The 17,494-nt window shown below is 38.7% G+C and overlaps 1 protein-coding gene and 1 long non-coding RNA gene across 6 annotated transcripts in view; one reads left to right on the top strand and one right to left on the bottom strand.

The window, feature by feature from the left end:
• Nucleotides 1–393: 393 nt before the first annotated feature.
• LOC118286338 lies at nucleotides 394–993 on the bottom strand. Its single transcript, XR_007029781.1, has 3 exons — nucleotides 945–993; nucleotides 740–865; nucleotides 394–553 (listed from the first exon to the last, which is right to left on the bottom strand). It is a non-coding gene; the product is annotated as an uncharacterized LOC118286338 (long non-coding RNA).
• Nucleotides 994–6,588: 5,595 nt separating this feature from the next.
• The window catches only part of tedc1 (tubulin epsilon and delta complex 1), a 25,512-nt gene continuing 14,606 nt past the window's right edge, over nucleotides 6,589–17,494 (top strand). For 2 of the 5 annotated variants that reach the window (XR_007032195.1, XR_007032194.1), the window contains exons 1-7: nucleotides 6,589–7,199; nucleotides 7,404–7,488; nucleotides 11,138–11,352; nucleotides 11,950–12,090; nucleotides 13,367–13,435; nucleotides 13,799–13,885; nucleotides 14,192–14,323. Coding sequence is in view for 3 of the 5 variants with exons in the window: in XM_035610281.1 (XP_035466174.1) it covers nucleotides 7,056–7,199; nucleotides 7,404–7,488; nucleotides 11,138–11,352; nucleotides 11,950–12,090; nucleotides 13,367–13,435; nucleotides 13,799–13,885; nucleotides 14,192–14,323; nucleotides 14,615–14,697; nucleotides 15,433–15,460 (984 nt within the window). In the remaining 2 variants the exon portion in view is untranslated. Of the gene's footprint in view, nucleotides 7,200–7,403; nucleotides 7,489–11,137; nucleotides 11,353–11,949; nucleotides 12,091–13,366; nucleotides 13,436–13,798; nucleotides 13,886–14,191; nucleotides 14,324–14,614; nucleotides 14,698–14,951; nucleotides 15,946–17,494 lie in introns of those variants that run through there. The other 3 variants (XM_035610281.1, XM_035610280.1, XM_035610279.1) reach the window with 3 other exon arrangements.

Here is a 17,494-nt window from a genome sequence, read left to right as displayed (position 1 = left end):
CATTTTTTACATTACACTGATATTTATTACTCACAGACTACAAGCAGGTGATGGACTGAGAGGAGGTGATGGACTGGGAGGAGGTGAAGGACTGGGAGGAGGTGAAGGACTGGGAGGAGGTGATGGGCGATGAGGAGGTGAAAAACTTGGGGGAGAGAGACTGGAAGGAGGAGCCAGCAATTCCTGAAATGATCAGATAATCACTATTCTTGACTCCCTTGTAAACAACAAGGTCTATCACACTAAAACATATTCTTGGGATGACAAATCACAGAATTTAAAAACCCACATGGTAGCAATACATAAAATGGGGACAATTACAGTTAAAAAGTATAATTCAAATTACGTAAGATTCTGTATACTGATAGGGGCATAGCCTTACCCTGACTTGGCTGCTTGACAGCCAAAGCACATACAATGTGCAGGGCCCATCGATACCCTGATCGACGATGGCTCCTGCACAGTTGCTGTAGATGGCAGTAGGGGACATTGCGCGCTGCAGAGTGAAGACCTCAGATGCCATCTCGTCAGTCCCAACAAAAGCAACAAGATGCTGCAGGAAAATAGCTGATTATTTTTCCTTCCTCTAAATAAGACTAGGTACACATTACAAAGTTGTAAATACTTAACTGTCCCACACTTGTTTTGAATGTGTTGCAGGCCTGAATAGCAACTAAGAAATCTCAGGGTTTATTTTGAATTTGCATTTTAACACCCTCCCAACCAGTTTTTAAATTACCTGGAATGGCTGGGATAAATAAAATCTCCTATTGGAAATTCTTCCATCTGGAAATTTGCAGTGGAGTTCGACGCCATCTACTGGTTCCTCGACACTGTTGATAAGGTCCACTCTATCTTCTATGGCCTTAACATTAAAATTGAACACAGTGTAATGAATGACTTTAAACACCACATGTTTGTATCTTATAATATACAGTACGTACCTTTCTCCGACGCTGCTCTTGAGTTATCATTTCCCTCCGTCTCCTCTCCTATTGTAATAGGAACATTTTAAAGTATTGTATTAGCTAAGTTTGTAATTTCTATAAATCATGGCTGAACAATTAATTGATATATAACTCAAATTAAAATATACTTTAATATAATTTTCGCATTGTGGGAGACAAATATTGTTTAGGTGAAACTGTGTATGAGAAATACCATTTAAATATTGCCAAGTTGCAGAGATGTGCTTGCCTGAACATTATATTCATATACGAAACAAAAATATATTTTTGTTTCTAACAGTTGCCTGCAAATTCTTTATTTTAATCCTTATGTGTTTCAATTGAATAGAATAGAAAATGTAATAGTTATATCAAACTTATAATTATCTTGAATATTGCAAATAATATAATTGTAATATCAGTGAAAAATAATATAAATTTAATTTTTCTCCAAAATTGTTGAGGCGTACTAAAAATGTAAATGTTTATTATAGTTTCTGTTATTTAATGTTCTTACCCTCTCTTGATCAATGGACAAAGATTGATGGAATTCATCGTCCTGCTCTTGCCTCAATGCTCTCCATGCCGGCAAATTCTGCAAAGTGAAAGGGAGCATTTCAAAAATATATATTTTAACCATAGCAAATTTTAATGAACGATAAGAATAACATTAGCTTGCGTTAATATAGTATGGTGTGCTATTTGACTGGAACAACTTCTTATTTCGGATCCGGCTGCATAGAAAGACAGAAAACAATCAAACGTTTGGGCAATAAAATTCAATACATACAGACACACAGACACACACACACAACACCCTTTTTTGGTTTAAAAACTTTCTAGAGAACAAACATGATCTAAGTATATGACAATCTTCTCCGAAAATAAATTTGTATGCAGCATCAGCGACAAAATTAAAATATCTGTGAAGCCATACAATACAACTGTGTCATTAAAACCTAAAGTTATATAAAGTCATTCACATTATCAATCCCACATATGACTATTGAAGTCTTGGGTTGTGGTATAAATGTCTTAAATAACTTAGGTCTTGCCATGTAAATTGTGTCCCATGGATTTTGAATAAACCCAAATCTAATTTTGACATGGCGAACTGTCCTTGCAGGTCTTGCAGGGGCTTCTTCACTGCGAAACATCCTCAGCCTGAAATATAGAAAAATGTTTAAGAAAGAAGACCAGGTGGGATCTCCAGCTGGTCACCCTAAAATGCACCAGAATGCAGGAAATCACATCTACGATATTCAAAATGTAGAAATTTTGAAATATGTTTTTTCTTATTTTTATGCAACAAATGCCTAAGCCAATAAGTCATCTTTTCCTTGAAGAGAGCCAACAAAAATGACCAACGCCGAGCGCGCCAAAATGCCATCGTACCAAACTGTCGACCAGGCCTGAAAAAAATATAGGGAACGTTACCTATATTAATATAATTTTACAATATAATTTATGATTTTTTCACACCATAACTGATAGACAGGAGAGACAGCCAGCCGAAACTATGCCATCCTTACATTACATATCCCTTAAAAAAAATACAACTATAAATCATAGTTTACCTGTCAATAAGTCCTGGTGGACGAGCTTCCCCAATCCTGTTCTGGACAAGGGAGTTAAAACGATTGGCCAAATTATTGAGGCGTTGTTGGCACTCCATGTATTAACCTGTTTATATACAGTGTATGGTTTTAACTAGCTTGTGTGGCTGGTAACGAAGTGATGGATACCGATATTTTTAGATGCCCGCCAACTTTAATTGATGCCTTCATGGGTTATCGGAATGATGGAAAATACGATTTGCCGACTTGGAAATTGAAAATTAACGCTCCCTTTATCTTTTTTATCAGTGCAACAGCGCATTGTTGTTTGTGTACACAATTTAAATCTGTAATTGATGAATACCAAAAGAGAATGAGTATGGTAATTGGAAAAAACAATGGGATTTTGAACGCGTTGCCCAACCAAAAAATATCTACCCAATCTCTTCAAACCTCTGTCTAAAGCCATGCCCCCAGAACACGCGAAGTCCAGGGTTCGATTCCGACCCTGGGCATTTCCCGCGTGCCGTCCCAACTCTCTTTCCCCCTTTCCTGTAATTTCAAAAATATATCTGAAAAAAAACAACTAAAGCATCAACAACGTTAGCAATACTACACAGCCATAGTTAGTTTGTAATTTTTTTATTTTTAAACATCAGAGCTGCAGAAACTTCCTAGATTTCTACTGATATGGTGGTCAGTGGGTTCTCTGTGTAGTTGTCTACCTGACATGTACAGTGTACTTTGTAAACAATAAAGCTCTTTCCAATAAAAATATCTAATCTGTCCTTTACAGACCAGAATCCCAGGACTGAGCTTGGAACTGTCAAATCAGCTGTTGGACCTCTTACAGACAGCAGATGCTCCTCACCTTATTTTGTGGCAACATGGAGGTCACAGTTATGATACCCAGTTGCTGTGTCTGGAAGATACAAGATCGCTACCCAGATCCACAAGGACAACATAAAGATTTCATACCAAGTATAGTGTAATGAGTATAGTTTTTTGCGCAATACTAAAGTTTATATCTTTTTATGTTCTGCATAACCTGTTCAGAATTGTTTGAATAAAACTCTTTAAAATGTTCTCAAACGTTTATCTCTTTACAAGCTGCAGCTGCAGTCAGGATGTGCATGTTACAGTCTTCTCATCTTTAGGCAGTTCATGTCCTTTAGAAAGAATATCACAAATCAACATTACTGTGTTGTCGCATGTGTTGAATTTCTTTATTCATTCATTTTCTTCTTTTCTTCAGCGGGGAGCAGCATGATCCAGAGCAGGACCTGAATCACAGTCACCATATTGTGAAGTGTTGAACCGACCAGCCCTGAACCGGAGACCAGCAGCAGTGCAGCAGTCCTTTCCATGACCATTCAGCTTTGCCACACGCAGGAAAAGAAGCTCAGCACCCCCCATCACAGAAAGCCCATTCCCCTCCATCTAATTGACTCTCTGCCTCTTTCAATTCATTGATTATCCTCCAGCTTCAGCCTTGTTTTAGCTCAATTTAATGATTAGGATTTATACAATAAAGATATTTCTTATACAACATCAACTGTGGACTTTTGTCCATCTCTCCACACTGGTTGGTCAATTCTGAACTTTGTATATAAGTGCTTATGAAAAGATTTGCCTACTCAACCGAGTTAAAAGGAAAACAATGTAGTATATGCAATGAAAGTACAGCATCAGTATTTACGTGTGTGTGTGTGTGTGTGTATACACCCACCAGCCACTTTATTAGGTACACCTTGCTAGTAAAAGGTTGGACCCCCTTTTGCCTTCAGAACTGCCTTAATTCTTCGTGGCATACTTTCAACAAGGCATTATCGTCCACACAACTGCCGCTCACTGGATATTTTCGGACCATTCTCTGTAAACCCTACAGATGGTTGTGTGTGAAAATCCCAGTAGATCAACAGTTTCTGAAATACTCAGACCAGCCCGTACAACAGGTGTACCTTATAAAGTGGCCGGTGAGTGTATATATATATATAGCATGAGAGGTGCTGTCCATAATACTAAGGAGGTTTCCTCAGCATTCTTTTTTTCTGACACCTCCTCCAAAGACTCCAGATCCATTCCCAGGACAAAACCAGCTTCTATTAGCATGAGCGGCCTTCACCTTGCTGCCCCAGCACACAACAGCGTAGAAGATGTAGCTGGCCACCACCGAGTGATCAAACATTTGCAGCATGGCTCTGCACTCTTTGAAAGTCTGAGTCTCCTGAGAATACAGGCAGGTGTGTTTTTTGTCCAGTCCAACTTGTTGTCTATGTGGATGTCCAGATACTCGGAGTCATCTACAGTGTCAACATCTGTACCCTTGATGCAGACTGGGTGGAGACGGGTCCCTTTCTTCCTGAACTCCACCACCAACTCCTTGGTCTTTGTGACATTGAGTTGCAGGTAGTTTCATCCTCACCACTCCACAAAACTGTCCACCTTACCCCTGTACTCCAACTCCTGTCCCCTGCTGACACAGTCCACAATAGCAGAACCATCTGAAAACGTCTGCAGGTGGCAGGACTGTGAGGCTCAGAGAGTGTACAGGAAGGGAGATAGGACTGTCCCCCGAGGTGTCCCTGAACGGCTTACTAATGTGTCTTTTCAAGTTTAAGGGAGTATGTCATTTTTCAGCTTTGATGGAGTTCTTTAGCTCATATCAGGCCTAATTATACAATCCAAATTTTGACAATATGTGCCTCAAATAAGGTTGAATAGTTGATGTTACACCGGGCAACTTTTGGAGCAATATTAGATGGCAATGTAACTGCCAAAAGAAGATATTGTGAAACACTTAACAGATGTAAAGGTATGAAAATGTAATCACTATTGTAGTCACAACTAAAAATGAAAACCTCCTTTGCCACTTCTTGCAGGTCTTGAAGTGTTTGACTAACTTTCCAAAAGGCAAACTTCTACGCAATCCAGCGAGGAAACAAGGCAGATGTAAAATAAAAGAAATAGACAATTTATTCTCCATAATATAACAGTTACAAAATGAAACAAACCATTTCTGTCTTGATCAACTTGTTCATGAAATAAAACATGTCCATATGGCAAAACTACAATCAGCTGCGCTTTACAAAAGCAAGATTCATTTGTGGCAGTAGGACAAATTAACCATCTCGAACTGCTAGATCAAGACAAATGATGTCTTATGACATCAATATAATATGTAACTGAATTTTACAGATGAAAATTAAAGACTGAATCACTCAACTACTCAACTAATAAGGCAGAACATTTAAATTAATTTCTCTATGGCTATAACAATGATTATCGTGACCAAAATTTTCAGGGTAATCAGTATTATCACGATATTGTTAAAATATGATGAAAATGTTTTCAAAAAGTACTGAATAAACTGAAATCATTTCACCAAGTTTTGTACTTAAATAATGTATTTATTATATTATTATATAATATATATCCTTCATAAAGAAATAAGATGCTGCTGGAGTGTCTGTCACTGTAGATGAGCACGAGGAACCAGGAGGATTTCTTGGTTGGCCTGCTGGGGCCCACTCTGTAAAAAATAGAATAGAATATAAATGTTATTCTTTATTATTATTCTCATCAGTACTGTTATTGTTGAGAGACAACTTTATGTCCTCCATGTTGACTTCTCCATATTTAGGATGATTGCCATCTGTACCCTACAAATAATGAATCTGTTATGGATTGAGGTTGAGAATATTTTAGACAACATTTCTCCATAAAAGCTTAAATGTTGAGTAGAATACTTCTGTCTGTCACAATTTATTTAGTATGAAACAGCTGTATGAGAACCGGGAAACAGGGACCATAGAAAGAGCACTTTGAGATTGCTTTTAGCAATGAAAAGTGCTCTATAAATAAAATATATTATTAGTGTTATTATTATAGAATATTGGACAACATTCTTCTGATTTTTTCTTTTAAAAATCATTAAAATTTAAAAATACTCTTTTCATGTCATGTGTACCATGCCTTGACAGTTTCCAAGAAACGAACATGTGGATGTGCAGTGACACCTAGAGGAAGGACTAGTAACAGCAACAGAAAAAAAACACCCCTATTAGAAAAGAATAGAACGGTCCATTGAAAAATGCGTGTCGAGACGTCATTTTTTGACGGCACTTTTTGCCGTGTTAAGACGTCATTTTTTAAGACGATATTTGCGCTTATGGCTTTCCATAGTTTTTGACGTGACTACGCGCATTCTTTAAGACGATATTTGGGCTTTCCGCGTTCCATACTTTTACCATTGCGGTCTAGGGGAAAAATCCTTTTTGGGCCGCAGGGGATTTTTTTCGCTACAGTACCACGAGTTGCCAGCATGTCGTTTGTGCTGCAAGGCTGAGCGAAGCACTCGGGTCTTGCACGCCAGTGAAACGGGAAAAAGAATAAGAAAAATAGCTCGTACACGGAAGTTGTCATCAGCGCTAAGTACTAACAGCTGAAGCTCTAAGCGGTAGGAAAGAAGTTAACGTTACCGCAATAAGTGAATAGCTGAGTGGATGGAAACTTTTGGGTTTGTGTCTGTAGTGTGTCTGTAGTGGTTAAAATGCAACGTAGCAAAGCGCCAGCGAGTGTGGAAGTGAAGCAGGTGATCGGAACTCTGGGCAGACTGCTGGTGGCCACCGGCCTGGACGATGTCCCCGCACCTGAGACCTTCAGACGGGCAAAATTCGGTGGTGGCCCCGAGGTGGTACGTTAATGTATCTGCTTTCCCCCGTCGGAACGCTTTATAGTCACGGAGAATACTTTATTAGATACCTAAGAAACTGCATGATTAATAATACAATGGGTATTTCTTCCTGTGACGTTACAGACAGGGACTGTATGAAATTCGTCCTATGAGAGCATACAGATCATTTACTACATTATAGTCATCTTTCTGCTTGTTTTCCAGGAAGGTCAGTTCTGGCAGCTCCTCGCCAACATCCTTCAGAGAATTGGCATAGTTTCATCTGAAGCCCACTTACAGCTTAAAGGAGGTCAGTAACATTTTTCCTTTGTAAATCTGTGCAAAGCTATTTATACTATTTCAATCAATGAATAGATTTCAATGTTTCCCCTAGAATGGAGTTGTAGCAACAGAGGTGAAGCGTGCGTGCAGGCAAAAAAAAAAACTGAGCCGTTAAGCTTATCGATCCTGCTTATTGTTTCGATACTTTAACAGTACTCGTATTGTTTTTTGTTTTCTATTAAGTAGAAAAAAATAACAAAATGTTAATAAAATGGAATGGACAATGGTTTGTTTCTCATACTGTACTCAGTAGATTGTTGAATAATGAACAGCACTATTTTGAACAATTAACTAATATAAAGTACATGATGTTGAGTGATGGAACTATCCCAAAGCCCATCTGAGGAAAAAAGTAACACAACGCAATATAAACAGACTGTTGTAAAAGGTTGTAGGTCTTACACTCATTCACCCTCACCTCAGTCATCCTCCCACTGGCTGGTCAAAGGGGCTTCGGGCTAAGATGTACTTTCACTTTCACTAAATGTTTTGACAGTTCGCTGTTACCGCCTTTACTTGCAAAATATTCATTAGACTTGTGAAAACGAGCATTGTCTCCGTTGATTTTGGTGAAGTATAAATAGACTTTAACTCTCCCATCGTCACATGGAGGAGATGAGTGTATCTGTCTGTGAGAGCTGGCCACGCCCCCTGCACAGCACATGGACACACGGATATCTCTTCAGGATTAGGAATAGCGATAATTCATCACAGGCGAATTAATTCATTTCTTCAAAACCGTTAGCAGCACAGATAACGTCTGAGCTTATTGATTCAACGGTCTTTCATAATTTAGTGCCCTGGCAGGTTTTTTACCGGGTTTCTGTTCCCATCCATAGATAAGACGCAGCCCAAACACCTCTCATTAAAAAAATTATAATAAATAAGCACCGGCAGTCAAACTCCACTATCCATATTCACAAATCACTATTTGCCTCATAGTGCTCAACAATCAGCACATGGTATGATTATCCATAACCCTCGACTAATATGAGGAAAAAATACCCCCCCACAAAAAAAATCCTTTAACAGGAAAACGGCAGAAACCTCAGGAAGAGCCAGCAGTGAGGAATCCCTCTCTTAGGATGAAAACAGAAGTGCAATAGATGTCTAATTAGTTTTTTTCCTGGACTGCAATCATTTCCATGTCAGCTACATTTGTCAGCATGCTGACATTGAATAACTGACACACAAACCGCAAGACATCAACACTGTACATTGCTCCAAATTAGGGTCGTGCTGCCTTAGTTTCAAGATGCGACCCGACTTGTAGCTAATAAACATCCCGCAATTACTGTACTTTGCCTTGTCGTCGTTTTCTCAGTTAAATGTACTGCCAGACTTTTGACTGTTCATCGCAGCACATTTTTCCATGTGGCTCTGACGTTAGCATGCATGCAAAGTGCTAGCTAGTATAAAAACCCAGGCGCTGTTGCGTTGATGTGTGACTAAGACAGACAGGTCCTGGCAGATGAATAAGAACCTCCTGGGCTTGCCGAGTTATCACGTCCCTGCAACATGTGGCTTTATTTGCTCTCGCTGCCGAGGCTGACACACTGCGCTTGTTTTTAGACATCTTTGGGCTCGTGTCGTTGTTGAGCGCATGTGGGCTAGGGAACGTAAATACGTTGCCATATTGATATCGCACTATCACATTTTGTTTACCGGTATTACCGTGGGCGGTATGATATGGCACAGCCCTACAGTTAAGAGTAACAAGAGGGCCAGTGTTCAATACCAATGCCAATTCCATCTGTGGCAAGAGAAACTGACCATGGGCAGACATTTTGAAATGTGGCAGTAGGTAAAGCACAGGTGTAAATGATGAAGTTAATTACTGGGACTCCCAAGCAAAACAGAGCATCATTAACATTATCAAGAACAACATGTTTTATTATTATTTGCAGACATTTGTCTCTCATTTACAGAAGTATTCCGACAATTTTCTGTGGCACTCCACATTGTGACTTACCTAAGGAGACTCAAAGATGTAACTGCAGCCAAAAAGACTTCTATGAAATACTAAATTAAGGTAATGAGCCGTTTGTTTTTGATGTTTAATATACCTCCAAACATGTCTAAAAACATGTTTTAACTTTAAAACTGTGGGTTATTCTGTGTGGATTGATGAAGAAAAAATTGCATTTTTAACCATTTAATATTATGTACAACACAATAAAGTGAAGGGGTGTGAATATTTTGTTAAGCCACTGCGTATCTATTATAAGGGAAAGTATTAGGGCCAGGCATAAGAAAAAATGGAGGACGATTTTTTTAAATCTTGCATTTTGAGAATAAAGTAGAAATGTTGAGAATAAAGTTAAAATACTACGAGAATAAAGTCAACATTTCGAGAATAAAATTGAAATACTATTTTGAGACTAAAGTAGAAAAGTGTGTCCTGGAAACACTTTTCAGCATCAGCAAATAACCGGATGTTGATGTTTTGTTAGCCAGTTTGCCAGCTAACGCTAGCTGCTAATCAAATTGTAAAGTTGCGAAATTATTATTGACTACAATGTGCTGAATCTGGAAGAAACGATGCGGGACAACAGGTGTTTGCACATGAACATCAACATGTGTCCTGAACGATAACATTCTATTACAAACAACCGTTAATGAATTTTGAGAGGCGTGCAGTTACCGAAGCAAGCATAGCTTTGCTAAGGTTAGTGAGCGTGGATGTGTGACAGCTAGCTGAACTGGTACCACAACATGGTCATTTAGGGCTATTTCGACTTTAATCTCAACATTTCCACTTTATTCTCGAAATGTTAGATAAATAAAAAAATTCTTCCACCTCATTTTTTACCTTAGGCCTGGCCCTAATACTCTTCCGTACTATAAGGGTCATTAGTTAGTGATTGATTTTTGTGTGGGGAGGAGCCTCCCAAAGCCACAAATTGCCTCATTTTAAATTGTAATTACAGTTATGACGGAATGATTAATTCATTCTAATAGCAGAATTTTGTGCAAATATAATATATTGACTCCATTACATCAGAAAGGACATTTGTAGATTGAGCAATGAACTGCTTCACCTTTTTTTTTTAAATTCATATTACATTAGTGTACGTTTTAAATAATGCAAGGGCAAACACACAAAAGGATGGAAAAAGGGCACATTATCCAAGTTACAATATCAAGTTAATCATACTTTTTGTACAGACTTCCCTGTAATTAATTTATATATTTGAAAACATTGGGAAACTAAATAGAATCTGAAATAAAGTTCTGTAACCAGTTGTGTGGTCATAAAAATGTATTTTGCATTTTGTCCATATTATGACAATTTGCTAACTTTATGCACCACCAGGTACCAATAAATTTTATTGTTGGGATTTGTGGCAGTAAATAGAACAATCGTTTCAGTGGAGAGAGTGAACGAGAGAGAGAGCAAGCCCAAACAAGCAGCTACACTTTGGCAACAAGCCCAAAAAACTACAACCCGCGTCTACCAATATTTGTTAGCAACTTCACAAAAACACAAGCCCAAAGTTGCTTATAATAAGCGGACTTGGCAGCTACGCTCCCTACACTGAACTGGGAATGAACTGAATGATCAGTTTGATTTACTTGCTAAGTGACCCAATTTCTTTTTCCCTGTCTGTGCATAGACCACAGGAAGCTGGTGGCGGCAGGCCTGTGGCAGACTGGTTGTCATGCTGACTGGATGTATGGGGGGGAGGTGGCAGAAGGCGAGGAGGAAAAGCATTTCTCCAGCAGAGATCTCCTACTGGCTCTGGGCTGGCTGCTCGCTACAGAAACACTAGAGAAACTACTGACACAGCGAGTACAGCAGCTGGACAAAACACTCCTCACATCTGTACCTGTAAGTAACACTGGTATACTCCAACAAGGTTTTGCTAAAAGTTTTTCAATCCTGAAAAGAGGGAAACTCTCGCAATCTATCACATATCTAAACAATATTCTCTGGCCTTATTTACAGCATTTTAATATCTCAAAGTCTTTGCATTGCCCTTATATTTTGTTCGAAGGGGAGTTTTCTGTAAAACAAGTTGAACTAGAAGTGCATTTCCTGCGGAAATTCGATGTGTGAATGCCCAGGATCAACTGCTGCAAAGCACAGGGAATCATTTATGTGCCCCTGGGATTGCACCTAAACGACATGACGTAGAAGGACCTTGTTTTCGCCTTGGTTGCCATGGAGACTCTTAGTATTAGAACTCCATTGATGATGGCTTTTATAGTGGTTGTCCACAACCGAACTCAAAATGAAAGACTCAGAGTTGATCAAACTAATTTAGAACAGGTGTTATGGAACCGAAAACTCAGAGTTTCTCATCTCATAGTTGGTCAATCAGAGTTTTTTAAACCTGCTTTCTGGAATACACTCCTGGTAAACCTAACACTGTATTTACATATTTATATACTTGTAATTATACTTGTTTGTTTATTCTGTGTGTAGATGAATACTCTCATGGTCTATCGTGAGCTCCAGTTAGACTCAGCTTTCTTACGGAGACTCCAGTGGCTCATTGGCTACCTGAGACACCAAAGGCGAATCCTGCTGTCCATGCTAGAAGAGCGAACTCAGTTGCTTCATGCGGTGAGCAAATCCCTTTTTTCCCATCTCCACAAGCTGCTACTCTGTATTTCCAGGCAAAACATTCAGAGAGAAGAGATGTAACGGTATGAAAATTTAACATCATGGTTATATTGACCAAAATTTTCTTGGTTATCTGTATTATCACAGTATTTTTTTAAATATGATGTAAAAGTTCAAAAAGTACTGATACATAAACCTTTCAAAAGAACAGCTCATTGTTCTTTTTTTATTCAACTTAAAAAAGATCAATTTTGTGCAGAGATTTGCCTGCGTTTGATTCTGCTTTAAAACATAATCACCATGAAACAATCAGATTTTAAATAAATAAAGTAAAACAAAACATTTTTATTGCTTTGATTCAATTAGCTGTCCTCACAAATGCCGCTCCCTCTCTGCATTCACTCTGTGAACTCTGCTCGACCATCGCCTCGCGCTTTCTCTGTCTCTCTCTCTCTCACTCTCACGCTCACTCTCGACCTGCACTTGTGGAAACTGAAAGTGTGTGTTATTCCCTGAACTGTGACAACACTTTTGTAAACGCCAAAATATGCCCATTCCTCTGACTCCTTCGACGACTGCAAATATCTGGAACATTGTCACAACCTTCCACCATGGATAACAAACACATGTTGCCTGCTGCGTCTGCGCGCCTCCATCTGGGAAAGTTGGACAGTATTTACTGGGGTAATCTACTGTGGGAATCAACCACGCCTTAATGATAATTAAAAAATGTAACTGGTGGAACTAACAGTTTGGTTTTGGAGCTTACTTAAGTGCATCAGACATTTGTCACTATTACAATGTGCATGCAAGACCTTTTTTACCTCAGTAATTTAAACTCCCCATAAGAAAGAAGCGGTATTTAGCTCTGTCAGAGTAATGTCGTCTTTTCCCGGTGACTATTGACACCCCGAGACTGCCATACCTAAGATGACATTGCTTGGTGCATGAGAAAACTCATCAGATAGTTTTTAAAGAGAGGATAGAATTTCCTCAATAACTGTCACAACCCATATTTGATTTTTGGTCATTTAAGGCTGTAATGGCAGGGCAGACAGTCAGTCCGTATTTCTATCCACTTGCTCCTATTCATGAAATCAGAAACATCAGTATGACTCTTTCCAGGACAATAGTATATCCACTGTCCATCGCAGATAAAGTCCATCAATACGTCTCATTAACCTTTTTAATAAATGAATGAAAACCAAACGGAAAAGCCTGGGCTTTAAAGGGTTAAATAAAATCTCTTGAACAAACTGATCTCTTAACTTCTCAGGTTTTTTCTGCCTGCTTCCACTCAGCTGTATCTTCCTCCCCTGATCAAAGTTTGACTGCGCTAAACAATGTAAGTGTATATTTATTCCTAGATTATTGGATGATTTCATGTCCAAAAGAATAGCTGTATACAGGGACATTTCATTTGAAAGTGCAGTTGGGCTCAAAAGGCTCACTTGTTTGAAGTAATATTGATCAGTTCATTTACAGAGAATTGTCCATCCAGTAATTTATGTTGATAATATTTAGATTTAATTACAGTAAAGGTGAATTTGTTCTGTCTGTCACTAGTTGCAAGCCTGTATTGTTGTTTGATTTCTTTATCATATAAAATGCAAAATGTGAATTTTCGGTCTTTACACAGTATACTTTAGGGTGTCTTTAAAAAAACTGCACTGTGTATTGTAAAGTCCGATGTATGAATGTTTTATAGGACTGTGATCGGGTGCGGCAGCTCTGTGACCTCCTAGAAGCATATCTTTACTGGAAACAGGTGGAGAAAATCTTCTGGACCTGGATGGTGAGTTAGACACAACACACAGGAAAACCAGAGCACAATTCAAGAGTTTTTCCTTACTCTGGACCATAATTCACACCAAAATTTGGTGCACATTCCTTGATATGCCAGCGATCCTGCTGTAACGAAACCACAGAAAATTGTGTAAATAACATTTTTTTATTGAGTGCAGTATTGAGTGATTCACTGATATATTTGCTCTGACCCAGGTAAACAGTTTCTCCATTATTGTCCTCCCATATGGTTACATCCATGTGTGCCAGGAAGTGTAATGCAAGGTGTGTGTTTGTTTGTTCGTGTGTTGAGCAGGACAGTGTGATGGATTGCCATCTGACAGATCCTGTTGTTAAGAAGTCTCTACATACACCTGACGTGTGTCACCAAAGAAACCAGGGGCTAGAGACGTTGGAGGACATTCTATCGAGACAACACACAGCACAGGTGTGATGCACACACATACTGACCATAGATTTACTAATAATAGCTAGATAGGGTATGTCGCCCAGACAAGATGGCGGCGGGATTCATTTCAAGAGGAGTTGCTCACCCAGCGCACGCGCCGAAAAAGTTTTCTGACTTCCGCGTCAGGGAAACTGAAAAGTGTGTTTCCTCAAAACCCATCGTGCCTCTGGGTTTTGAGGAAGAGCGAACTGCGTTCTGAATCCTCGCTCTGCGCGTTCATGAATGCTATGCTACATTCAATGCTAGTAGACTTCACTGATGTTTAATCAGATTTCTACGGGACTTGCCTTGGACGTGAGACCACGGATGTATGCAGACGGCAACAGTGACCGACGACAAAGTTCATGTGAAAAGTAAGTTTGTATTAAATCGCTAAAAAAGTTGATTTCATGGTTAATTTTTGTTAAATATTAACCAGGGAAAACGTATTTCCTTCTGTCTCTCTGTCATTTTCATTGAGACACTGATGCTGTGTGTGTGTGTGTGTGTGTGAGAGAGAGAGAGACGTATATCTACAATGTGCTGGATAGTTATTACTGGGGCTTTATGAATAAGGTCTTTACCTGTTTATATTGAACAGTATATTTGTATGACATGTTGTCAACAGCTGTCTGCTGCAGTCAGGGCTGAGCTGAGCCATGAGCTGAGTTCATGATGTATCATAAGATCTTACTCCATGGATGATCTCCTAGAGAGACACCGTCTCCTTCTACAGTTACATGACCTGTCAGGACTTCATTCACCATGTACTTATTTATACTTTATGTATATTTATTTATAGCGCAGCATATCAGATGCAGTATGTTGATGTGAACCAGTGATACACTGATAAGTCTTTTCAGAGCCTTACCACTTTTATCCTCCTCAGCTTTTTGATTTTACATATATTTATACAAATCTTTATTTTCAATAGTCACTGTCAAAGACCAAACTGTATTTTATATTGTAAAATAAAAAGCACCACATGTAGTTTGTCCAATAGACGAGCTGATGAGTGTGGTGTCAATTTGTCATATAATCATGTATTAACATATACTCTGTTGTTTGACATTTCGTGTAGTGCTGATATGTGTCATGGTTCTCCACAGCTGTCTGCTGCAGTCAGGGCTGAGCTGAGCCATGAGCTGAGTTCATGATGTATCTTAAGATCTTACTCCATGGATGTTCTCCGAGAGAGACTTCTCTTCAGTGCAACACCGTCTCCTCCTACAGTCACATGACCTGTCAGGACTTCATTCACCATGTACTTATTTATAATTTATATTTATTTATTTATAGTGCAGCATATCAGATGCAATGTTGATTTGAACCAGTGATACACTCATAAGTCTTTTCAGAGCCTCACCACTTTGATCCACCTCAGCTTTTTGATTTTACTTATATTTATAAATATCTTTATTTTCCCTAACGTCACTGTCAATGACCAAACTGTATTTAATATTGTAAAATTAAAAAAGGTGAAGAGCCACGTGTAGTTTGGCCAATAGATGAGTTAGATAGTTGTTGAGCATGTCACATGTATGCTAACTGTATGTGGACTGAAGTACAGCAAATATGATCTGTGTTTGTAATGGATTAAAAATTTGTTAAATCTTTTATAACTTGAGATGCATTTGCATTTTGTAAGTTAAATTCAACAATAAGTTATAATAATTGGTATTTTGGATGTTTATAGTTAATTTGATATCACAACATCAGATTGTCATATGTAAATTAATTTAAGGCAGCATGGTAACTCTGTTATGAAACAGTTCCACGTTTAAATATTTCCACAACACTGCAGAACCACGTATTTTCATGAAATAACATTCATGCCCCACATATTTGATTTGAAAAAAGAAAAAACAATCAATAGAAGTTCAAGAACTTTATTTATTAAAATTAAATCAAAATAATAAAGCATGTTACTGAACATTTAGATGAATGAAATGAGCGAGAACATTTGAAATAAAACATAAGAAGAGTACAATAACACTAACAGGTCGGACCGAAGTTTCATCATCCCTGACAGTGGGTTTTCAGGGTGTAACTTTTTTTTGTTTTTGAAATGTCGTTTGTCAAGGTGGTGAAAAGAATTCCATCGCGTAATTATAGAGCAGGGGCTTGTTCCAGGAAGAAGATTTTGCTAAAACTCTGATTATTTTAACCCTGAAAAGAGGGGAACTCTGGGTTTTCCGTTCCAGAAAGCGTATGTATCTCATGTATGAGAGCATTATAATGTCGCGGACATGCTCCGACCAGTCTTTGAATCTGATTAAAACCATATGCCTTACCTATCTGCACTATGTTCTTATAATTCATTTTCAGCTGCAGCCAAGTTATTTTTGTGCCCGTGGGATTGAAACTAAATTAAAAATAGTTAAATAACATCGCACGTTTTACAGACGTGGGCAACAAGAATCAGTGGTTAGTGGACAGTGTCACTAACCATTACACCAGCATCTTGTGGAGAAAATATCAGATATTTTTAAATCAGTTTATTATTTTATTCAGTCTTACAGCTGTGATGCTCCACTTTCTCAGAATTATCTCATTTTCTCCATAAGCACGAAGTCGTATCTCCAACTCTAACAGCGTGACGTAAGAGGACCTGGTTTTTTCGCCTCGGTTGCCATGGTGACTCGTAGTATCGGAGCTCCATTGAGGATGGCTTTTTATACTCGGGGGGCCCGCGTAACTCCGTGTGAAAATAATCAGAGTTGATCTAACTAACTCAGAACTGCTTTTCTGGAAACGAAAAGTCAGAGTTACGGTTTAAGTTCAAAATTTTCTAAACCTGCTTCCTCGAATAGGCCCCAGGACTGTCAAACTATCTGCGGATTAATGACCACATACCCGAGCTGCCTGAGCAGCTCAGCCTGTTGTTGTTAGCTTAGCCTGTTAGCTCAGAGCAACACCTCAAAACCACAACCTGCTCCTTGTTTATCATCTGTTCAGTCTTTTAAACACAACCTGCTCTTCGTTTATCATGTGCTTCAGTCTTTTAAACATCTCGTAGCCCCGACGCAGCCACGAGCTGACGAGCGGAGCACAACCATCTGACGAAGATGTATTTTAATTCTGTTCCGCCTGACATCCAGTCTTCAGTACCAGACTGATTTCCACATACTCGTACTACGTTTACCGTAACTGAGCAAGAATCCTCATTAT

This window comes from Scophthalmus maximus, chromosome 15, assembly GCF_022379125.1.
Source record: "Scophthalmus maximus strain ysfricsl-2021 chromosome 15, ASM2237912v1, whole genome shotgun sequence".
NCBI classification, from domain to species: Eukaryota; Metazoa; Chordata; class Actinopteri; order Pleuronectiformes; family Scophthalmidae; genus Scophthalmus; species Scophthalmus maximus.
The sequence above is the reverse complement of the archived record's forward strand: the minus strand, read 5'-3'. Positions and strand labels throughout refer to the sequence as shown.